The sequence below is a fragment of the Spinacia oleracea genome, chromosome 3, assembly GCF_020520425.1.
Source record: "Spinacia oleracea cultivar Varoflay chromosome 3, BTI_SOV_V1, whole genome shotgun sequence".
In the NCBI taxonomy this organism is placed as follows: Eukaryota; Viridiplantae; Streptophyta; class Magnoliopsida; order Caryophyllales; family Amaranthaceae; genus Spinacia; species Spinacia oleracea.
In genome coordinates, this window is record NC_079489.1 from 16,821,929 (window position 1) to 16,846,421 (window position 24,493).

The 24,493-nt window shown below is 34.9% G+C and overlaps 2 protein-coding genes across 2 annotated transcripts; both read left to right on the forward strand.

Moving 5' to 3' along the window:
* Positions 1–5,966: 5,966 nt before the first annotated feature.
* LOC110779158 (eukaryotic translation initiation factor 3 subunit A) lies at positions 5,967–15,548 on the forward strand. Its single transcript, XM_021983688.2, has 14 exons — positions 5,967–6,121; positions 6,489–6,546; positions 7,382–7,863; positions 9,331–9,546; positions 10,693–11,061; positions 11,166–11,195; positions 11,317–11,544; positions 11,658–11,819; positions 12,382–12,603; positions 12,684–12,881; positions 12,961–13,167; positions 14,095–14,175; positions 14,434–14,635; positions 14,798–15,548. Exons 2-14 carry the CDS (start codon positions 6,501–6,503, stop codon positions 15,157–15,159), a joined length of 2,805 nt encoding a protein of 934 aa, XP_021839380.1. The 5' UTR covers positions 5,967–6,121; positions 6,489–6,500; the 3' UTR covers positions 15,160–15,548.
* A 1,602-nt stretch (positions 15,549–17,150) lies between these two features.
* On the forward strand, positions 17,151–19,891 carry LOC110779159 (B3 domain-containing protein LOC_Os12g40080). Its single transcript, XM_021983689.2, has 5 exons — positions 17,151–17,558; positions 17,688–17,961; positions 18,047–18,136; positions 18,344–18,808; positions 19,485–19,891. The coding sequence occupies exons 3-5, from the start codon at positions 18,095–18,097 to the stop codon at positions 19,731–19,733; spliced, it is 756 nt and encodes a 251-aa protein (XP_021839381.2). The 5' UTR covers positions 17,151–17,558; positions 17,688–17,961; positions 18,047–18,094; the 3' UTR covers positions 19,734–19,891.
* Positions 19,892–24,493: the final 4,602 nt, after the last annotated feature.

The window sequence follows — 24,493 nt, forward strand, 5'->3', positions numbered from 1 at the left end:
AAAGACTCCATACGAATTATGGTTTGGAAAACCTCCAAATGTGTCTTTTCTTAAGATTTGGGGATATGAAGTATACGTCAAACGATTAATTTCAGACAAACTTCATCCAAAATCTGACAAATGTATCCTTGTGGGCTATCCAAAGGAAACAAAGGGGTATTACTTCTACAATACATCTGAGAACAAAGTGTTTGTTGCTCGAGATGGTGTCTTTTTGGAGAAAGATCACATTTCCAAAATGACAAGTGGGAGAAAAGTAGACCTCGAAGAAATTCGAGTCGAACAACAAACTCTAGAGAATGCTCAAGATGACATTCAAGATGAAACTCAGAGATCTTTAGAAGAATCTGGTGAGAATCATGGTCAATCTAGAAATGTTACCCCGCGTAGATCGCAAAGATATAGATCTCAACCGGAGAGGTACTTAGGTATTTTGACGAACGAGAGCTATGACGTTCTATTACTTGAAAGTGATGAACCTGCGACTTACAAGCAAGCTATGACGAGCCCTAGCTCCAAGCAGTGGCAAGAAGCCATGCAATCTGAATTAGACTCCATGTCTGAAAACCAAGTATGGGATTTGGTCGATTTGCCAGATGGCTACCAAGCCATTGGAAGCAAATGGGTTTTCAAACTGAAAAAGGACAAGGATGGGAAACTTGAAGTTTTCAAAGCTAGATTGGTTGCAAAAGGTTACAGGCAAGTCCACGGTGTGGATTACGATGAAACCTTTTCACCAGTTGCAATGCTAAAGTCTATTCGAATAATGTTAGCAATCGCTGCATATTACGATTACGAAATATGGCAGATGGATGTCAAAACTGCTTTCTTAAACGGCGTTTTAACAGAAACTGTGTTTATGACACAGCCTGAAGGTTTTGAGGATCCAAAGAATGCTAAAAAGGTATGCAAGCTAAAGAAGTCAATCTACGGATTGAAGCAGGCATCCAGGAGCTGGAATATACGTTTTGATGAAGCAGTCAGTGACTTTGGTTTCATCAAGAACGCGGACGAATCTTGTGTATACAAGAAGGTCAGTGGGAGCAAAATTGCTTTCCTAGTATTATATGTCGACGACATATTGCTTATCGGAAATGACATTCCTATGTTGAACTCTGTCAAGATTTGGCTTGGGAAATGTTTTTCGATGAAGGATCTAGGAGAAGCACAGTACATATTGGGCATCAAGATTTACAGAGATAGATCTAAAAAGATGATTGGACTTAGTCAAAGCACTTATATCAATAAGGTGCTTGATAGGTTCAAGATGGCAGACTCCAAGCGAGGCTACCTACCCATGTCTCATGGAATGACTCTAAGCAAGACTCAGTGCCCAAAAACACTTGATGAGCGTAGACGAATGAATGGGATTCCATATGCATCATTGATTGGTTCAATAATGTATGCTATGATATGTACACGCCCGGATGTTGCGTACGCACTCAGTGCTACGAGCAGATACCAGTCAGACCCAGGAGAGGCGCATTGGACTGCTGCCAAGAACATTCTGAAGTACCTGAAAAGGCACAAAGATGACTTCCTGGTCTATGGTGGAGATGATGAATTAATTGTTAAAGGCTATACGGACGCAAGTTTCCAAACCGACAAAGATGATTTCAGATCACAGTCTGGGTTTGTCTTCTGCCTCAACGGAGGAGCAGTAAGCTGGAAAAGTGCTAAGCAAAGCACCATTGCGGATTCTACAACTGAAGCGGAGTACATTGCTGCACATGAAGCAGCAAAGGAAGCTATATGGCTAAGGAAGTTCATAGGAGAACTTGGTGTAGTCCCCTCCATTAAAGGACCAATAGCCCTGTATTGTGATAATAACGGAGCTATTGCACAGGCAAAAGAGCCTAGACACCACCAGAGAGTCAAGCATGTACTTCGTAGATTTCACCTTCTACGAGAGTTCGTTGAAAGAAAAGAAGTCGAGATAAGCAAAATTGGAACTGATGACAACATATCAGATCCATTAACTAAACCTCTGCCGCAAGCGAAGCACAACTCGCACACTGCAGCTATGGGAATCAAGCATATTGGAGAATGGCTTTGATGTCTCTGTTTAATGTTTTAAAGTTTTAGAGTTTAAATCTTTGTAAAACATTATTGGTTAATCATTCACAATAAATGAAAGAAATTCATTTTTCCATTTAATTTGTGGTTTATTAAATGATGAGTCCCTTCAATTTGACGATATATTCAAGATAGACTGTCAGGACCAGTCCTGTGACTAAGAAATGTCTATCAAGTGAACTTGAATGTCAAAGGTTGAAAATGGTCCCTAATCGGAGTTTTCTATAAAATTGGACGCATAGAAAACGTTAGACGATTAGAGTGCAAGATGACTAGTAGTTCTGTTTCTTGAACTATGTGGACATGGCAATGTCATAATCATTTGCATAGATACTTACTTTGGGAAGACTAGTATCGGACAAGACCTATGAAACTTTACTGTAAGAGATGAAAGTCTGTCATAAGTAAATTTCATTAAATTATTAGACACTAAATCCTCAATACCTGAGTGATTTGAGATTACTTGTTTGAGAACTGGTTGCTTTGACGTTGACCAACCGTCGCACCGTAAAAGGAGGCTATAAAGGCAACGCTCAGGTAATCACCTATCAAACGAAGTCTAATCTCAAGATCGCAAGATTGGGATTGTCCTCCCATAAATCGGGATGAGATGCTTAAAAGTTGTACAAGGCCACTCGGAGAGCTAGAAACTGTGAAATGCATGGCCGTGCTCGGATGAATCATAGGCTATGATTATCTGTTTATTTGATCAGTTGAACTCTGAAACCGAGGAACACCTCTGGACATAATAAGGATGACAACTCTTACCTTATGTTCAAGAGCAAGCATCGAGCGACAAAGGAATTAGGAAATGCACACTTGTCCCTAAGGACAAGTGGGAGACTGAAGGAAATAATGCCCTTGGTCCAAGTATGCATTCTATGTTAAGTCTAATAAATGCGGTTCAGTATTAATTAACAAGTTAATAATTCAGTGAGATCAAGTGAGCTGAATGCCTAGCTAGAGGCCGCTTCAGTTCAAGTGGAATTAATGATATTAATCCACAGCTTACTCTTGACTGAACCCGTAGGGTCACACAAATAGTACGTAAACGGATCAAGTATTTAATGGCATTAAATACTCCATCTATGAATATTCGGAACCGACGGATCTTGGTTTCAGTGGGAGCTAAGATCGTCACAGGCAAGAAATGAAAACTCCGGAAACGATGATATTGCCGGAAACGGAAATATGGATCGTATCGGAAATATGAATATTATCCAAGTCGTAGATGTTGCCGGAAACGGAAACATGGTACGTATCGGAAAATATTATTGGAAATGGAAATATTACCAGAATCGGAAATATTGCCGGAAACGGAAATATTGTCAGAATCGGAAATATTGCCGGAATCGGAAAATAATTCCGGAAACGGAAATATTAAATATTTGTTCGAAACGGAAATTAATTCCGGAATCGGAAATATTAAATATTGTTCGTATCGGAAATAGATTCCGGAAATGGAAATTTAATCGGAAGCGTATCGTACGAATTAGCATCGGACGAGGCTTGCCGGACGAAGGCCCAGCACGAAGCCGGGGCCATCGCCCAGCAAGCATGCGCGCCACAAGCCCAGCCAAGGCAGCGCCCAGGCCTACCGCAAGGCAGGCCCAGCGCGCGCCAAGGGCCACGGCTGCGTGGGCCGTGCTGCGCGGGCTGCTGCTCGCACGCGCATGGGCAGCCCTTGTGGCTGCCGTGTGTGTGTGAGTTTGTGCTCATGCGTGATTCCTGAATCTACAAGAGTCAGTGTATGATTAAATTTCTATTCCTAATTGGATAAATTAATTAAATAGAATTCATGTAGGATTCTAATTCCAATTAATTCGCATCCTACTAGGATTACGATTCCTTTTCCATAACTCTATAAATAAAGGCCTAGGGGTCATAATTTATACACAAGTTTCAAAGTATTCAAAAGTGAGTTTTTTGAGAGAAAATTAAAACACATCTTGCTCATAAAGTGCCGAAATTTTCTAGTACCTTAAGGGCGATTCTAGTTGGTCAATCTTAAGGCGGATCCGGACGTGCTGTGGACTATCTACGGAGGGACGACACTTGGAGTCCTAAAAGACTTGTTCTTGTTCGGTTCGGGCGCAGCTAGGGAGGGCACGCAACAAAGAGTATGCATCTAAATTATGCTATATGATTATGTGTAAATAATATGTTTCCTGGGTTAATGGTTGTTTCCGCATGATCTATGTAAATGTCATATGTATCATAACCTAACAGGCTCGCCGGGTTGTTTTGTGGCGGTGGTCGATTGGCAAGGTGACGAAGGTGTCTGGAGGTGGTGGTGGTTGTTGGGGGTGGTGCTGCGAAGAGAAAAGAGGGAGAGGGGAAGCAGGGGAGTTGCGAAGAGGAGAGGGGAAGCAGGGGACGGTGGTGCGTGCGGTGTTGGGTGGTCGGGAATGGGGCTGCGTGGTTGGGTGGTTGCAGCACGGTGGTGCCGTGAAAGGAAGAAGGAGGGAAGCTTTGGTGGTGGTTGTTCGAACAAAGCAGGGAAGCAAATGGGAGGTGTTAATCGGTTTTGATAACTGATTTTGATTTTTGAGAAAATTAAAAGAAATTGGCTGATTATAATGATAGGTAGAGTGAGTGAGAAGTTGAATTTGCTTGGGGCTCAAGGTTGAATGTAGACCGAATTGAGGGAAAGAGAGGAAGGAAGGAATTGCTTCCTTCTTCCTGGTACACGTGAAGAGCAAGAAAAGGGAAAAAAAATGAAGTTTTTTTTTTGTTTTTTTTTTTTTGTTTTTTTTTTTTTTTTAAGCATTTTGTTGTTTTGTCATTTCACTTTAGTTAGGCAAAAAAAATTCAGAAAATTGATTTCTATTTTTAGGAAATTAATTTGAATAGAATTGTTTAAATAAAAATTAAGTTTTAGATAATCCTTTATATAAATATCGTTAACGAAAAATGAATTTAGTTTCCGAATAAATAAGAACGTTTTGAAATTATTAAAAATTCGAAATCAATTACGAAATAACTAATATTTTAAAAAGTAGCTTAAACTCGTAAATTTGAAATTAAATCATAGAATCTGAAAATTAACAAATAGTGTAACAATATTTAAAAATTCAAGCGAAATAAAACTTCGTTAATTAAAAATAAAGTTCGAATTTTAGGATTTAAAACGATTTTAAGCTAAATAAAAATGATTAAGCATAATTAATCTAGTTTTAAGAATTCAGGGTATTACAATTACAACAACCAATAAGATTGTTTTATTTATCAAAATGAACCAATAATGAAAAAACACACAGATTGCTAACTTAACCTACTTGAAAAATTGTAAAGAAATTTAATGTGTTGAAAAAATTGGACCAATTAAAATTAAAAGTTGGCACAAAAAATGACAACAATAATAAGTTTAAAAATGAAATATTCTCTCATGTAACAAACATCAAAAGGTCTTGCGCGCACAAGGTGTACAATAAATTTATTGTACACCCAGATAACTTTTATGCAGTTTTTCATAACTTTAACCTATTTTTCTGTAACTTTTATATTATAAAATAAAAAAGTTGATAGATAAACATTTTAAAGGGTTAAATGATTAATTTATACATTATTGGTGATTTTGAAGAAATAATATTTATTCAAATGAAAAAATTTATCACTAAAAAATAGATAACTTTTACCTATATAAATGTAACTTTTAAGCATTTTGAGTCAACTTTTACTCCGGTGTACAATATTTATTGTACACCCATTATAAACAAGAATTTGTGAACAAACATTATGAAACACCCTAAAAAGAATAGGTAACAAACAAAAAGAAACGGAGGGAGTAGTAATAAAATAATAATAGATAGATGGAGTATATGTTTTGGGTCAGCCCAACTTCCAACTGATTTGATATAGATCCGACTATCCGAGCCTTCATAAACGGGTCACTATTTCCTTTTCTCGGCGGTAGTAAAACGTAAACGGGTTTTTCAAGATTTAGGGTTAGCCTGCCCAAAATTCTCTTGCATCCTTTCTCTCTCTACTGTAAACTCTAGTTTTCTCTCTCTTCAACTCCGGCGACCTCTCCGTTTCTTCGCAGGTAAGTTTTATGAGTTTTTTTTTTCCCTTTTTCATGGTAGTAATAATAATTATTAATAAAATCTGTTCTACAATCTTCATGCTTTAGAAGAATTAATTTTCTGATAAACTTCCTTGATTGATTAGTAAGTTGTTCAAGCTATGCGTTTGATGCTTCAAATTGATGATGTTTATAATTTAGGTTTGATGGATTGATTTTGTAGAACATAGGGTTAATTGTTCAGAAAGTTTGGGAGTGACATTATGTTGAAAGCATGTGTTTAACAATGTAGATGTTTAAATTAGCTTATTTGTAAACATTCATGATTATATGTTTGAGTTTAGCTTGAAGTTTCTATTGTATTCATAGCGATTAGTTTGCTTTGCAGAAGTTGATCAATATGTCTACCTTTGCGAAACCAGAAAATGCTTTAAAGCGAGCCGAAGGTGAGTACTTTTTCTTCTTTGATAAGATGCAATGTAAACATGTACCCGTGGGTTAATTTAGTGGTTTTTTGATGGGCATATAGATAGGCGATTTTATTAAGAAGTTAAATTATGTGCAATGGTTTGGTTGACACTAACCTATGAAGTCACTTCTCTAGTCCCTTTTTTGCAATTCCTAAGAGGTAAAACATAAGGTAAAACATAATTTGCATTGCAACTTTTTTGGATGAAATACAGCTTCCTACATATAATCAAACAAGTACTTACAATAGCTTAACTTCAACTGTCCATCTGCCTTCTTCTGCTGGATTTGATTTATCTTGATGGAATTTACTGTTACTGTTTTGTGAAGTTTATTTTCTTTTGCGAATTCACTATAATAGATAGTTAGGGGATTAATAGCATATTCTAGCTGGTGAATTAAAAAATGAACACTTACCATCAGAAAAGAGTTTATTGTTTTAGTTATTTGATGATCTCTTTAGCTTTTCGTAATGAAATTTGACAATCAATTCATTCTCTCCACACTGATCTATAAACCTTTTTGATACTTTGGTCGCCAATTGTCAATCCATTTGCTACATTTGTGTATACTCCCTACTATTTAATATTTTATCTTCTTTGGAATCTCATTTACAGATTGACTTATCGCCGTTAAATTGACACTTTTATGGGCTTCCTTTCGTCTTTCTTTGCCGCATGTGTATGCGTATCTTTTTTCTGGGATGTTATTAACTTATTACATTCCCCTTAAAGTGCAAACTGTGTTTTGGTTATCTGGTGTGTTACGCTGTTTTTCTCTCGTCTTATATCCTTTTACTTTCATTTTATGTAGAGCTGATCAATGTTGGTCAGAAGCAAGATGCGCTGCAGGCGCTTCACGACCTTATTACCTCGAAAAGGTACAGAGCATGGCAGAAACCATTGGAAAAGATCATGTTTAAATACATAGAACTTTGTGTCGACATGAGGAAGGGTAGGTATGCCAAAGATGGTTTAATCCAATACCGCATTGTTTGCCAACAAGTGAATGTGAACTCTTTAGAGGAAGTCATTAAGCATTTCATGCACTTGTCAACTGAGAGGGCTGAGGTTGCTCGTACTGAAGCTCAAGCATTAGAAGAAGCACTTGATGTTGAAGATCTTGAGGCAGATAAGCGTCCTGAGGATCTAATGCTAAGCTATGTTAGTGGAGAGAAGGGAAAAGACAGGTCTGACCGTGAACTTGTTACACCTTGGTTCAAATTTCTCTGGGAGACATACAGAACTGTTTTGGAAATATTACGTAACAATTCTAAATTGGAGAATCTTTATGCTGTAAGTTTCCTATTGATTTTTTATAATATATTTCCAATTATCAACATTGTTTTATGCTTTCCTTGTTTCATGAAATACTTCATATGCTTTAAAAAAAAAAAAACCATATCACTGCAGTGTTGTTGTTGGGTTTATAAGACTCCTGTTTATAGATCCATCAATCTGATTAAGGGTTTGATTTTTTTTTGAATCTTGATAAGGTTGATATATGTTGAGCAATCTTCAAATTCCGAGACTTCAATGCAGAATTAGCTGAGTATAAAATAGTGGCTTTTACTGTTGCACATAGTTATGCGGTGCTATTCCCTCCCTTCCCATTTTTACTTATTCATTTTCTTCATTTGTGCTACAGTCTCTTGATGCGAAGCTCCCTGAATCATAAAGTTAGTTTAGGAAGGGGTGCAGACATAGGGGTTATTTTAGAAAAGGTCTTAACATGGGGTTATTATGGTTTAAATCCCTTATTTACAGGATGACCTGCAGTTTCTTGCTGTTAGAACGAAATTACATCTATTTTATGAAGGATGGGCTTGGTAATTGTTATTTCATGTTAGTGTGCTATAATTGACCAGCTTGCCTCATAAGGTGCGTATGTATTGAAAATTGTTTTTGCTGTTTTTGACGCTTCACTTCTCTGGGAAGATGCATTTTCACAATTGCTGTATTCTATGCATATGTATCCTTTGATTCCTTTCAATAAAGGACTTTGTTATCCCCAAAACATAACAAGGATGTTTTCTCCTTGATCCATTTCTATTATTTGGGTTATGATTATAAGTAGGCATTCCTTGCTTTTCTCTATCTGACTTTAAAATGTCACAGTTGTTATGGTAGTTATTTTATGATTTGTATTAGGCAAATTTGCCAAAAAGGACCTTTTATAACTCAAATTTTGCGAGAGAGGACCTTATATAATTTTTTTTGTGAAAACACACCTTAAAGTAATTTTTTTTGCGAGAAAAGACCTAAGGGAAGTTTCCGGCATTGACTGAGCTTTTCCGGCCATTGACTTGCTCGTGAGCAGCACGTGTGGCTTACGTTGGCTAAAGACATTGATTCTCCCGAGTCTTGAATTTTCAAACTTGATTTTATTTCGATTTTTTTTTTCAACTTTAGGTTTTAAAGTTTAGAATTTTGGAGGAAAATCGGGTGTGATTAGCAAAATTAAGTCACAGGTGCTTCTACTGTGCAAGTCAATGGCCGAAAAAGCTCAGTCAATGCCGGAAATTTATTTTTGGTTGTCTTTCGCAAAAAAAAATTACATTAAGGTGTGATTTCACAAAAAAATTATATAAGGTCATTTTCTCGCAAAAAAATTTACATTAAGGTGTTATTTCACAAAAAAAATTATATAAGGTCCTTTCTCGCAAAATTTGGGTTATAAAAGGTCCTTTTTAACAAATTTGCCTTTGTATTATGTATTATATAAAGTACTTAAGGGCTAAATTGTGCTCTATTGTTTTGCAGATGACGGCACATCGTGCTTTTCAATTCTGCAAGCAATACAAACGTACCACAGAATTTCGTAGACTCTGTGAAATAATCAGGAACCATTTGTCAAATCTGAATAAATACAAGGACCAACGTGACAGGACTGATCTGACAGCTCCAGAAAGCTTGCAATTGTATCTCGACACGAGGTTTGAGCAGCTAAAGATTGCCACTGAACTTGAACTTTGGCAGGTAGGACAATGTCCAAGCAATTTTCTGTTGCAAAAAAGTTTTGTAGCTACCAATCTCTTTAAGAATTATATGCCTCCTTTCTGACTCACGATTTCATGTGGTTAATGTTAAACATGCACATTTGCTGGTCCCTTTAAGCCTTGATGTAAATTTAGAGGTTTTAAAAAAATCATGTTGGCTTCTGTACAACATTATTTTTACATAAAAACAAAACTTCTGCAATTTTGACTCATGTTTGGTGGTTTTATAAATTCATGAATGTCATTCCATGTTTTCCAGATCAGTAATTAATGATTTCTGGGTATCATCAACATTAGACCACTGCCTCTGTTGGGGCTGGTACCAAGGGTTAGGCAACAGAGGTTCAGATGTATGCAAGAATGCAACTTTAGCCCTGCCATAATGGAGAAATTTGTGTTTATTAGGTCATTGAGCGAACTAGAATTACAATTTTGTACTTCACAATGAACAAGAAGTGCATACAGTTTTATGCTGTGTTTGGGAATTCGATTAGTGGAGAAATACGTGGAAAATCAAAACTATGGAAATATGTGGAAATGCAAAATTTAAGAAATGTACTACTCCCTAGTTTACACTTGCGTGATTATTTAATGAGGAAAACTATTGAATAGTAAAGCTTTTAACTAGCTTTCCATCGTTGGTTAGTTAAATGAAGAAAACTGTTGAAATTAATAGGAGAATTTTAGATTTTCCTAGGTTTTTCGATTTGGAAAGGAAACTATGGAAAACTACTACGGCAACAACAGCAACAACTAAGCCTTAGTCCCAAAATGATGGGGCCGGCTATCTATGGAAAACTAAATGACTCAATTTTAACTAAAAAGATTTCCACATATTTCCACACATTTACTTTCCATAGTTTTCTCTCCTAATAAACAAACTTGGTAAAATTGAGGAATTATTTAATTTCTACACTTTAACTTAGTTTTCCTCATTAATGTTAAGTTACCAAACAAACTGTGAAGGTTCATTTTAATATGGTTCATAATAATCCAAAGACAAAGAATAATGACCCTCATACCAGGCAATGTTGTTTGCTTTAATTTTTGTTTTTGTGTGCTCTCCTGACATTTTGGTCGGTTACGAATATTTTACTTTCTTTTAAGACATTGTTTCCTCCTTCAGGAAGCGTTTCGTTCTGTTGAAGATATCCATGGCTTGATGTGTATGGTTAAGAAGACCCCAAAGCCTTCATTGATGGTCGTTTACTATGCTAAGCTCACTGAAATCTTTTGGACTTCAGGAAGCCATCTGTATCATGCATATGCTTGGCTGAAGCTTTTCTTGCTTCAAAAGAACTTCAACAAGAACTTAAGCCAGAAGGACTTGCAGACGATAGCATCATCTGTGGTTTTGGCTGCCCTCTCAGTTCTTCCTTATGATCATACACGTGGTGCATCTCATTTGGAACTGGAAAATGAGAAAGAGCGGAATATGAGGATGTCTAATCTTATTAATTTTAATCTTGATCCCAAACCTGAGAGCAGAGAAGTGGTAAGTTAGGTTGTCCACCCATTAGTTTGTTTTGCTTATTATTTTTGTGTTTATATACACTTTTTCCCAATCTGATAGCTCTATTGTTTTTCTAATTCTGACAGCTCTCACGCTCAGCTCTTCTTTCGCAACTGGTATGACCTTCCAACTGGTCATTGTTTTAGATAATCAATGTTGAAAACTTGAAAGATTTCGAGGCAGAAATTTGGTCTCTTTCATGTCATCTAATCTCTTTATTCTTTATTCAATTGGCAGGTCTCCAAAGGTGTTATGTCTTGTGTACTTCCAGAAGTTAAAGATCTCTATCATCTCCTAGAGCATGAGTTTCTGCCCTTGGATTTGTCTTTAAAAGTTCAGCCCTTGTTGAACAAAATTTCTAAGCTTGGCGGGAAACTCGCTTCAGCTTCTTCTGTACCTGAAGTGCAATTGTCAAAGTATGTTCTTGCCTTGGAAAAGCTAGCAACTCTTAGATTGCTGCAACAGGTGCAATGTTTTGCTCTTTTTTGCATCTCTACCAAGTGTATTTTGTTAGTGTACCTTGGTACACTGCTATAGCTACCCTCAGTGTCATTGATATCCTATTTTTCACATTGCAGGCGTCCCAAGTTTACCAGACGATGACCATTGAGAGCTTGTCCCAGATGATTCCATTTTTTGATTTTTCTGTTGTGGAAAAGATTTCTGTAGATGCTGTCAAACATAAGTTCTTAACGATGAAGGTTGACCATATGAATGGCGCTGTTTCGTTTAGTATTCTGGTAAGCTCTTGTGTCTGGCGCCGATGCATTATGTAAATTAACTTTTTTTTGACACATTGGTTTTGTCCTAAAGTTTGTCCAATATATCCTGACGTTTTCAGTAGATTTTAGTGTTTTTTCCACCTCTCATTGTCTCTTTCTTTTGGTGTGTATATTTTAGTTGCTGGGTTATATCTTTAGGAGTTATTGGACATTCTTTCAGCCTCACATCAATTTCATATTTTGTTATCGTAATTGCTTTTATACCTGGTGTTTGTTTACTATATCTGACTTTTCTACCAAGGGAGAGTTAGAATAACCATATACAGAGAGAATTTTTCTCTGATCGGTTTTATGTGATTTTATGTTACCATTTTATGAATCACCATTATTAAGAGAAGTCTTTCAGGATGTTCAAAGCTACTGTTTTCTTGAGTCAAGGGCTTCTAAGTCGTCAAACATTCGGATTTATTGATGGTCTTTTACGTCTTTTGCGTCGGTTAAGATTGTGGTATCCAGGATCTTGAATATATATTGATGTCACCAGGTAAAGTAGTTTGACCAATGATGATGTTTGATGCAGGATCTTGAATCTGATACCGTGAGAAATCACCTTACAGCGCTTGCTGAATCTTTGAATAAAGCAAGGTCCATGATATATCCTCCCCTTAACAAAGCATCAAAAATCGAAGATACTTTGCCTGGTTTAGCTGAGCTTGTGGAGAAGGAACATAAGAAGCTTCTTGCTCGTAAAACAATCATTGAACAGCGCAAAGAGGAACAAGAACGCCAGCTTTTAGAGAAGGTTTGTTCACTCATTGCTTTACCTTTAATTCAGGCAGTTGTTCCCGTTTTAGAGACTTGACTGCTTTGGTGTCTTAAAAGGAACGTGAGGAAGAGTCAAAGAGATTACAGCTACAGAAAAGTAATGTGGAAGCTGAACAGAAAAGGCTTGCTTCTGAACTTGAGAAGAGGAAAATTCAGCGCATCCAAAAGGAAATCGAAGAACGTGAGATTGAAGAAGCCAAAGCCCTACTTCAGGAAAAGTTCTCCAAAAATAAGAAGAAACCACTTATAGAAGGGGTGAGTGTTTATTTTTTGAACATCTACTTGATGTATTTGCGTGTTGGTGTTATAAAGTGTGTTATATACTTCATTTCAGGATAAGTTGACAAAGCAAGCATTGATGGAGTTGGCTCTCAACGAGCAGCTGAGGGAGAAACAAGAAATGGAGAAAAAACTGCTGAAGTTGAGCAAGCAAATGGATTATCTTGAGAGAGCTAAGAGAGAGGAGGCAGCTCCATTAATTGAATCTGCATATCAACAACGCTTGGTTGAGGAACAGCTTCTGCATGAGCATGAGCAACAGGTTGATTTAAACTCGAATTCTTTTTACGTACTTGGAACTATAGTATGTAGATACAGGGTACACCCACTGTTACTGTTTAAAAATAAGTAAATAACTGCCCATTAGCTAACAGGTTTTCCTTTAAAAAATTAGCATGACATGAAGCAGAGTATGAGAAATCAATTGCGAATTAATAATTTTTTATTTAATAATTTTAGACCTATTAAAAGCAATGTTCCGTCAAACTATTTTTAATTAGGGTTTTAGAACGTGTATGTACATGTTTAGCATCAAGATATCTTTTGATAACTTTAACTTTTTAAACCTATGGTATCTTGTTTTTTGTTTCCAAAATTAATAATTTGACTTCATTTCTTAAATTATTTTTTCGGGGACACCATTTCTTTTTATGTTGTTCTCTAATATAAGTATACTCTTTATAACTTTCTATTGTTTATTCTCATATAATTACTTTTAAACCTTATTTTCTGAGAATTGTAGAGACTGCAAGCAGTTTGGCAGTTTGTACATAGGCAACAAACAATTTGGTTAGCTTGTGCCTGTTTGCAGTATTTATCACTTGTTTGTGATAGTCATAGATATGAAATGCTTATGTTCTCTTTATTCCTTGAAAGCACTGCTTTTTATTAGTTTATTCTGGTTAAACAAACCCGGGATTCATGGGGATGTATACTGTATAATAAGGGACAGACATTCGACTGTGCCTTTTCAGTCCATATCTTCAAATTTTATTTACAGTGTGCCACACAAGGCTCTGAGACTCTTCATATCTACTATGTATATGTTAAGATGCTCAGGAAGTAACTTAATTGCCTTCATATTTATTATTCTTCTTTCCTGCTGTAAACTTAAATTCCTTGCTCAAAGTGCATGTCCTGTTTTGACCAGTTTCAGAAAGTCTAATCAGTCTTGAATATAACATTACAGCTTGAGGTTGAGCTCAGCAGGCAACGTCATGATGGTGACCTTCAAGAAAAGAAGAGAGTAGCTCGTGTAATGGAAAACAAGGTTAGCAAGTCCTCATTAGGGATGCAATTGCTTTATTTGTTCTCTGCTTGTTATCAGAAACATATGAAATAGGTCAACATTGGTTTTGCTCTTGCTAGATATAATTGAAATAGATAACACGGTGCTTGTCTCTTATTAATGTGATCAACATTGGTTTTGCTCTTGCTAGATATAATTGAAATAGATAACACGGTGCTTGTCTCTTATTAATGTGATCAACATTGGTTTATGATCGTGTCTGACCATTCTTATTCTCAGAGGATTTTCCAAGAATCCCTAATGAGCCACCGTCAATCTGAATTCGAAAGATTGAGAAAAGAACGCGAGGAACATTTCCATCAAATTCGCCTGGCACGTAAACAAGAAAGGTTAGCTAAACGGAAGATGATTTTCTATTTGAGATCAGAAGAGGAAAGATTAAACAAGCTGCGGGAAGAGGAAGAAGCACGGAAGCTTGAAGGTAGGCATACACCCTCTGCTTTCATGCCACTAACCAGCTCCAATTCCCTCTCAGCTTAAAATTCTTAAGTTTCTTGCTAACTTAAAGACCTTGTCAGTACATGTAATCTGAACGACTTATTATGTTTATATATTTACCATTTTTGGGCGTTCAAACACGCAGAGTCTGAGAGAAGAAGAAAGGAAGAATCTGAGCGTCAAGCCAAGCTAGATGAAATGGCAGAAAAACAACGGCAACGAGAGCAAGAGCTTGAAGAAAAAGAGAAGCTGAGAAGACATCAGATCCTTGCTGGTGAGGCTGCTCGGTCTTCTGAGACTCCTCTTGCCAGGCCTCAGGCAGAGGCCATACCTGCTGCAGCAGCTGCTACTGCTGCTGCTGCTTCTGCTGCTCCAGCACCTACAAAATATGTTCCCAGGCACTTGCGGGAGAAACCAGCTGGGTCGGCACCAGCTCCAGCCACTGATAGGTGGCGAAGTTCTGATCGCCGTGGTCCAGCTGGGGGTGCTTCAAGGCCAACTTGGTGATGATCACCGTGGTTAAGGATGTGGGTTGTTCAAGGCCCACAAAGGCACAAGATCACAAATTATCATCCAAATCTTCGCTTGTGGATAGTTAGTTATCTACGAGTTATATGTAATCTTATTTATGAGAGAACCTTTTTTTTTTTTTTTTGACATGGTGTGAGGCATTTAAAATGATTGATGAAACTCTCAATGAGATGAAAGGGAGGCTTCAATTCTCCCTTTTTCGAAGAATTTTGCCCGGCAACATTGTAACATCAAGTTAACTTTTCTAATCCGTAATCAGCATTTGGTAAATTTTAACATGTTTCGTTTAACTTTGTATATTACGAAGTAATTTTTGATGGATAATTTTTAAAATAATTATTATATATGGTTATTTTTAGATGTTATGAGTGATTGTAAAGGAGATTTGTTTTTTAATTACGTTTAGTTCAAACATGTAAGTCGAAGTAGTCTCAAACTAAAAATCTTGTTGGAGTTAGGCTTGATAAGAATAACGGGACCAATGACGTGTATATAGTCCGGAAAAGCTAAGGCAATCTTCTGTAACCAAAAGGAGCCATAAATTGTAAACCAAAAGGAGCCATCAACAATTCAACATTCTCCAATTCTGCTGATGTTAAAACTTTGTATTTAAAATGTTTGCACTATAAATGTGGAAAAGATCCTTTTTTTTTTTTGTTACTACTGTATAAACCAAAATAATCTCTTTTCCAATTTCTCTTGTAATTAAACTCATTTTCTTGAAAGCATAATTTATAATTTTATATCATCAGTTTTTCTTCAAAACTGTGCAAAGAAATTAGCGTGATCATCCTCTTCATAAAGGTACTAATAATATTGCCAATTTTTTTGTAAGGTACTCGTATTAATCCTACACAACTACGAAATACAAGATACTTAATGTACATGAAATACAAAGTACAAGCTAATTAATGTACATGAAATACAAAGTACAAGTACTACCTAGACACAGGGTTGACCCCATCAACTGTTAAATGTTTGAAAGTGGCTAAACGTAGATCTGTGTAGCTGAGTTGGTTAGCTTGTGATAGATGCTGGTTTAGTAGAGTTGATTTTTCTTACCTAATAATAAAAAACATACTACACTGTTTTTGTGTGTGTGTTACAAATTACAAATGGGAAATGGGGGCGAAAGATTCGAACCGGAGACCTATTATACACAAGTCTCAGTTTTAAACACTAGGTCAAAACCCCATTGGTACTACATAGACTGATAGACACATCATGTATACGTTAATGGTAATAATAATATTGTCAAATTTGTTGCAAGTTATTAGGTTTTAGAAGTTAGAAGTGTTTGATTAGTTAAAATTATGTGTTCAACTACACAAACACAGGATGAGTGTAATTTTTGTCATTTATTGGTCATTTTCCTAATTTTATAATAATGTTTGTAAGGATGATAGTGATAACTGATAAGTACCTAGATAAATTCATGCTTTAACTCCAACAAACAATCCGTAGCAAATTTGCTTGAAAACTCGCAGAAAATTGGGATGTTACCCTTCTTTCTTTCTTGAACATTATTAAATACTCCCTCCGTCCCTTAATACTCGCACCGCTTTTCTTTTCGGGTCGTCCCTTAATACATGAACTGCTTTTATAAATAGAAATTTTTACCAATATTATATTATTTCTCACATTTACCTACTAAACCACCTATACCCGTACTCCTTACAAAAAATCATTTAAAAGTTCACATCCCTCACTCACCACTCCCACCCTTTACCCATTTGCCATTAACTATATTAAAAAAATACCCCACTATCAACTAACACCCATTGAATTAATAAGTCAATTCAAGTGTCTTAAACTCCACAACAATCAAACCGGTGCGAGTATTAAGGTATGGAGGTACTCTCCTTTGTTAATTGGCCTGCAAATAATTAGTGACGGACGGAGTATTCGGTATTATTACAATAAAAAAAAAAAACAGAGGAAGAATCTTTAGCTGAAGCAAACAGATACATCAATTAATTGGCAGACAAATTCAAGAAGGATACATAGTGTACCTGATAAATTTTATGTTTTGGTGTTTATCAAAAGTAGCCAAAATCTTTTTGCTGATTCTTTTGCACAACTTTTTTCCTTAATAATGAAATAGATAAGGTACTAGTACGAGTAGTAATTAACACCCATCCCTGCAATACTCGTACTATACATAGCTAATCATTAATATTTCCACTTAAAAAAAATAGCAAAATTTTTACCAACTCACACAGAGCTAGCTTTAATCCAAGTAGTACTCCAGTAAGTAATAAAACAGAGTTTTTCAGTAGGTAAAAAAAACTGGCAAGGATAATTTCATGGCGGGCGAAGAGATTGCTTGTTTCTTCAAGTTGATACTCCAACATCGGCTCGATCTCCAAAAATTGGTATGTATTTGTTCCTTTCTCTCTACTCTAATCTCTCTATACTATTTCGTACTATTTAATTATTTGCTTCCATCTGAATTATTTAAAGTTTGATAATCATGAATAATCGCGGGTTTAATTTGTTTGTAGGAAATTCCAAGGAAATTTGTGAGTGTTTATGGGAAAAATCTGTGGAAAGTGATATACGTAGACGATCCAAGCGGTAAGATATGGGAATTTGAATTAGTAAGAGCAAATGACAAGTATTTGGTGCAAAAGGGCTGGCCGGAATTCGTTGAGTACTACTCGTTGTCTCATGGGGACTGCATTATGTTCAAATTCAAAGGGAATCACCGATTCGACGTCGTCATTTTCAACATCACCGCTTCCGAGATTGAGTACCCTCAATCAAACTCAAACAGAGGTACGAGCAGAACTTACTTAATCCTAATTCGTTTTGTTTAAAATAAACTTGACTTGCTTTATATTCGCTTAACTTATGGTTGTAGACATGAAGACGGATAGCTCTTGTCCATCCTTGGCGATTAAAATGGTAAATGGAGCCGACCTTTCTCAATCACGAGTTTACTGCTGGCGTGGTTAGTGTTCGCTTAAGTAGTTCGTTAATTCTTGATTATGTACTTATTTAAAGATGCCTAGTGTTAGTTGTTACAAAATGTTTGTTGCATACATATTTCACCTACATTGCTTGTCAAGTTGTCATCTACTACGAATTAGGAATTCCAAAACAATAATTAGTGATCGATCAAGCTAATTAAGTATACTTTGGTGAATTAATTAAGCAGATTATACCTAGTGAATTTGCAAAGACATACTTGGACAAGTCACCTTGCACGCTCAAGCTACTAACTGACAATATTGAGAAAACTTGGGAAGTGAGCTTTACCGGTGGTGGTAGTAGACATGCCAAGTTGAGCACTGGATGGGAAGTTTTTGCATCAGATAACAAGTTGAAAGTCGGTGATATATGCATGTTTGAGTTGATCGCCTGTCAAGAGCTTAAGGTTTGCATAATTCGTGCGAGTTCAAGCGATCCCAGAAAAATCATCAAACCATCCAAAGTGCCAGCCAAAGCGTGTGCGAGTACTCAACCAGAAGACATAGATTCATGGCCGAAACAGCCAAGGCCGCCAACGAGGGATCCCAGAGATGCAGCTGTTATGGCAGCTGAAGCTTATACAAGTGCTTTTGCTGGAAATCCATCATTTTCAATCGCTATCACTTCTGGTTACATGAAATACAACATACTGGTATAATCTTATCTTACTTTAGTTGTTTTTTGAACTTATGTTATGTTATATTTCCTCTGATTTTTAATACTCGCAACGTTTGTAATTTCTACACTCTTCATATACTCCCTCCGTCCCTTAATACTCGCACCGGAGTTTAAAACACTTAAATTGACTTATTAATTTAATAGGCGTTAGTTGATAGTGAAGTATTTTTTTTTAATATAGTTGGTGGGAAATGTGTAAGAGGTGAGGAGTGGGGATGTGAATTTTTAAATGATTTTTTTGTAGGGAGTAGGGGTGTAGGTGGGTTAGTAGGTAAGTGTGAGAAATAATATAATATTGGTAAATGTTTCCATTTATAGAAGCCGTGCAAGTATTAAGGGACGGTCCGAAAAGAAAAGCGGTGCGAGTATTAAGGGATGGAGGGAGTAGTATACTTAGACCATTGTTGGTGATTTATACGTATTATAAAACATAGTCATGTGAGATCTTGTTAGATTCGTCTTAATGCGTATTTTCAAAATATTAACTTTTTATAATTTTTGCTTAAAGGGAATTAAAGATAATAATGATCAAAATTGTGCATTGACATGCGTGAAAGTGACAAACGTTGCGAGGACAAATGAACGGAGAAAGTATGAATTTATTTTATTTATAAAATGTAATTAACTGGGTAACTTGTTTGTTTTTGTAGAACATACCACTCCGTTGGGTGGAGACGTACATGAGAGGAAGTGACAAGCGCAATATAACGCTAAAAGGGGGGAAGAAAAGCTTGAATACCAAGTTGATTATATACCGCCACATTACAGGCTCTCATTGCAAGCTAACAGGAGGGATTTCAAAGTTCTTTCATGACAACGCCATCATACAAGGAGACGTATGTGTGTTCGAGCTCGTCAACAATGTTCCAAATACCTTGAAAGTCTTGGTATTTCGCTAATGCTACTATTAATTAACCCATTACAATTTACAAATGCCGAGCTAATCGCATCATGAAATATATACTTGGTGCTTATGTTATTCAGCCTTTAATTTAGTTAGATTTGATGTTGTAATCGAATTAACTTGTTGGAATTTGGTAGCTTTGTTCTCTGTCTATTTCTAATTGTCAGTTCTTTAGACGGTCTTGAATGTTTCAACCGGAGGCCGGTTTTTTGGAACTGACTGGCTAAGTCGTTTACTCCTAATCTCGTGTCTCTTATCACTATACAGTATTTTCTGTAATGTGTGAAAGACTTGCCTAAAGCCGAGCCAATCGCATCGTGTTGTTGTCAGGGGCGGTGCTAGTAAGGGTTCAGTGGGTTCAACTGAACCCTTACTAGCTAAACAAAAAAACTGGCAGATTTTACAAAACAAAAAAAAGTCAACTAATAGTAAACCCAGTTTATGACATAATCAAAAGAGGTGTTGTAGTGGTTTTTGATTTACTAACCAAACTAAAGGTCAGGGGATCGAATCCCATTCCTGTTTTTTCCCTCCTCTCTTTTTTATTTGGTTTCCTAAAACATTATATATTTTTTTATACTAATTCCTATATAAAGTTGCTTTTAAAATAAGAAAATTTGCTAAATGCAACTATAGCATCTTTTCTTCCCATTTTTTGCGTTCTAATTGTATTTTAGACTATAAATTGTGTTGTTAAATTTTTAATGTATCTTATGTACGGTATCAAAAGTACTGTTCAATATTTTATATAAAAAGATGGCTTGATTTTGAATTTCGAACCCTTAGTACGAATTTTCTGGCATCGCCACTTGTTGTCCATCGTGAAATACTTGGTGCTTACGTTGTTCAGCAACTTGTGAAAAACTGTGTGTGTAACTTTTGGTGTATAATTTGCTAGATTGTATTTGATGCGTAACACGAAATTGTTACCCCGAGCATCTATTTTTCTCACATGCTCATACATTCAAATACTCCTACCTATCACATTTGCTTTAAATAGTTAAATTAAAATAGTTTTAGGATAATGACTTGAATTTATTAAAATAATATGTTCCTCTCTCTCTCCCTTTTTCTCTCTTCTCTTTTATCCTTTTGGGTTTTATTTTTTTTGCCGTTTAGGTCGAAAATTGTCTAATTCCGACCCTTATTCTTGTTTTTTCATTGTTTTCTCTTTATGTATTGTCTTGTTTTGTTTTTTCTGTTGGGGGTGCTCTTCAGTACCTCACTTTGACTCGCCAGAATCTGTGTTGTATATTTGAAAGAGGTTGACCTCCTTGCTTTTTGATTTGTTCCCAATTTATTCTTGGGTTGGTCCCAATTTATTTGGATTTTTCCTAGAGTTTTCTAGTTTCTTGATTCTCATCCATGGATGGGAATTTTTTTTAGGGTTTCAATAATTGGGAAGGAGATTTGGATTCATACAGGTTTAGGGTTTATCATCAACTCGTCAATCAGAACAATTCGTGCGCATATTGCGAAGGGCTCTACTTGGAAAGATGCGAAAACATCGAAAATCACTGCTCGCGTTAAGCTAGAAGCGGTGGAGTACGAGATGTGCTTTAGGATGCAGAATAATAATTGTTTTGATTGTAACAGTTATGTATTTTCTTTGAATTAATGAAATTGTTCTTCTCCGTCAAAAAAAAAAATTATTAAAATAAGATGAAAGTGAGGTAATGAGTGAATTATTTATTATATGTGATTAAATGTTGGGACCACAAAAAAGAGAGAAATATTAATACTAGATTTAAAGCCCGTGCGATACACGGTTTTTTTTCAAATTTCTTTTTTGAGATTTTTTTTTTCAACTTTAAGCGATAATAAACCCAGATGAATGTATATGAGAATTAAATACGTGTAGTCTTTTAATCCCAATACTTAACTTATCGTAGGATCGATTTGATAACATTTGTAATTATATTTTATTTTTTAAAACGAATAAGTATTTTTTCTGTTATTATCTTTTATAAAGTTTAATTTATCTTTTTTACTTCCTAGCAAAATTTATCTCTTATTATCTTTTGCCGGAAATGCTCTGAGATCTCTTTTCAATTTTAGCCCGCTTTTTCATTTGTTCATTCCAAAATTCGGAGGTTTTTATAGTCTAATAATAAGTTTAAGATATAGTCTAATAAAGAGTACATTTTTACTCTTTTTACTTTATACTTTAAAGATAAACTGGTACCTTACATAATTCCAGGGCTAAAATTGAGTTTGGAATATAGCCTAGTAAAAAGGTACTCGATCTTTATTTTAGGTGATAGAAGCTTAGTCAGTTAGTTGTATGAGTTTAATTGATAAGTGAGTATCATACGGTGATAGAAGCTTAATTGATATGTATGATACTCACTTATCAATTAAAGCTTCAATATTCAATTATAATTATTATGAGCTTATATATGGTACAATCAAGGATATTATTTTTGCTCGTTTTCTCAGTTTTAGAGCTATGGATGAGCAATTAACATTAGTTGTATCTTGCAACGCACATTAACACATAAAATTCACATGACAAGCATTTTCATAAAGCATATCATATTATATCAAACTTGAAGAAATAACTTAATTCAACATTTTTAAACATTTACATCTAAATTCACATGAGAAGCATTTTCATAAAGCATATCATATTATATCATACTTGAAGCAATAACCTAATTCAACACCACTTTCCACTGTTGCTGCAAATGCACTGCTACATCAACCCTAATTCTAACACCACTTTCCACTTTCCACTGTTGCTGCAAATGCAGTGTTGCATCAATCAAAGCTGTTGCCCAACATGCCAACACACCACCGTTACTCGTTATTGCAAACTCTATGACAATGAGGACTGCATGCCACGACTAAAGATTACAATTGCTTCTAGACATTTAATCGAAGCGAAGAGAAGTAGGGTTTTTGGTGGCCGTGAGCCTATAGGTATATATATACTAACAAAAAGGTAGAAGAGAGTTAGGATAATTTTTTTGTTGAAATCTATCTTTTATGATATTAATTATCTACCCCCTTATCATGTAAACATGCTAAAACTCTAATATTATATTTTTATTTTTATAATAAACCTAAAATATTAATCAATTATATATAATGACGTGTAAATCCTACGTGGACGTTCTAAATACTCTCCAAATTGTTAAATTAAAATTGTTAAATAATCTCCAAATCGATGCACAGATTCTATAAATTGTTAAATTAAAATAAAATTCTTATATATATACTCCCTCCGTATTTATTTAAGATATACACTTGGCCGGTCACGGATATTAAGAAAAAAAATTGAATGAAATAAAGTAATAAAACAAGTGGGGTTATGGTAGATATTTAATAACTAAAACAAATGAGACCATGTCGTTTTAGAGGGGTGGGGGGTGGGTGTAGTTTTGAAATTATTTGTTTAATATGGTGGTGGGACATAAGATATATTAGATATATTATTTAATTAAATGGTGGGGTTGATAAGTTACTAAAAATGGCAAGTGTATCTCTTAAATAAATACGGCCGAAAAAGGCAAGTGTATCCCTTAAAAGGGAGTACCAACTACTATATTGTATATATTAGATTAGATTATTTTTTATTTTTTTATTGAATTTCATTTTAGATTTATTTTTCTAATTATTAGAGTGTTTGATTTTGGATGAACTTGTATATGCGTAATATTAATAATTACTTAATAAAAAGATCTTTGTGAAAATAAAACTCCTCTATATATACCAACTGCTATATTTTATGTATTACGTAGTAGATTAGATTAATTTTTTATTTTGAATTGAATTTCATTTTAGATTTATTTTTTAATTATTAGAGTGTTTGATTTTGGATGAAATATATTTTATATGTGTAATATTAATAATTAATTAATAAAAATATCTACATGGCACCAAATTATTTATCTACGTGGAACTCGATATTTTTTAATTCAAAAATAATTTAGAAATATAATTTTTCATTGGCCGTAACCATTAGATTTCCTACGTAGCGCTATAATATTGGATTAATGTTTGATTTTGGATTGAATTTTATTTTAGATTAGTGTTTGACTAGATTTTAGCCTGTGCGATGCACGATTTCTATTAAATTGTTATGTTTAAATAAAACTCCTATGTATATACCAATTTTATATACTTCGTATTAGATTAAATTAGTTTTTAATTTTGCATTGAATTTCATTTTAGATTTATTTTTTTTAATTATGAGAGTGTTTGTTTTTGGATGAAATAGTATATGCGTAATATTAATAATTAATTAATAAAAATATCTACGTGGAAATTAATTATTTATCTACGTGGCACTCAACTTTTTTAATTCAAAATTAATTTTGAAATCTTATTTTTCATTGGCCGAAACCATTAGATTTCCTACATGGTGCTTTAATATTGGATTAATGTTTGATTTTAAATTGAATTTTATTTATTTTATTTTAGATTAGTGTTTGATTTTGGATGAATTTTATTTTAGATTTATTTTTTTATTATTAGAGTTTTTTATTTTAGATGAAGTTTTATATATTAGTAAGTAATTAATTAAAATATCTACGTGGTACCAATTAGTTATCTACATGGAAATCGATTTTTTTAATTCAAAAAGAAATTGGAAATCTTATTTTTCATTGGCCGAAACCATTATTAATCCTACGTGCGCTATAATAATTCAGCAAATATGCCTATAGGATTAATGTTTGATTTTAAATTGATTTTTTTTTAGATTATTGTTTGATTTTGGATGAATTTTATTTTATATTTATTTTTTAAATT

What these genes read in the sequence shown, in the direction of transcription:
- LOC110779159 (XM_021983689.2), top strand. Translation starts at nt 18,095, where the DNA reads ATGGAGCCGACCTTTCTCAATCACGAGTTTACTGCTGGCGTG. An exon ending in ACGAGTTTACTGCTGGCGTG is followed by an intron (nt 18,137 to 18,343) that starts GTTAGTGTTCGC and finishes TTAATTAAGCAG; the next exon opens with ATTATACCTAGTGAATTTGC. An exon ending in ACATGAAATACAACATACTG is followed by an intron (nt 18,809 to 19,484) that starts GTATAATCTTAT and finishes TTGTTTTTGTAG; the next exon opens with AACATACCACTCCGTTGGGT.
- LOC110779158 (XM_021983688.2), top strand. Translation starts at nt 6,501, where the DNA reads ATGTCTACCTTTGCGAAACCAGAAAATGCTTTAAAGCGAGCCGAAG. An exon ending in TGCTTTAAAGCGAGCCGAAG is followed by an intron (nt 6,547 to 7,381) that starts GTGAGTACTTTT and finishes CATTTTATGTAG; the next exon opens with AGCTGATCAATGTTGGTCAG. An exon ending in CTGAACTTGAACTTTGGCAG is followed by an intron (nt 9,547 to 10,692) that starts GTAGGACAATGT and finishes TTCCTCCTTCAG; the next exon opens with GAAGCGTTTCGTTCTGTTGA.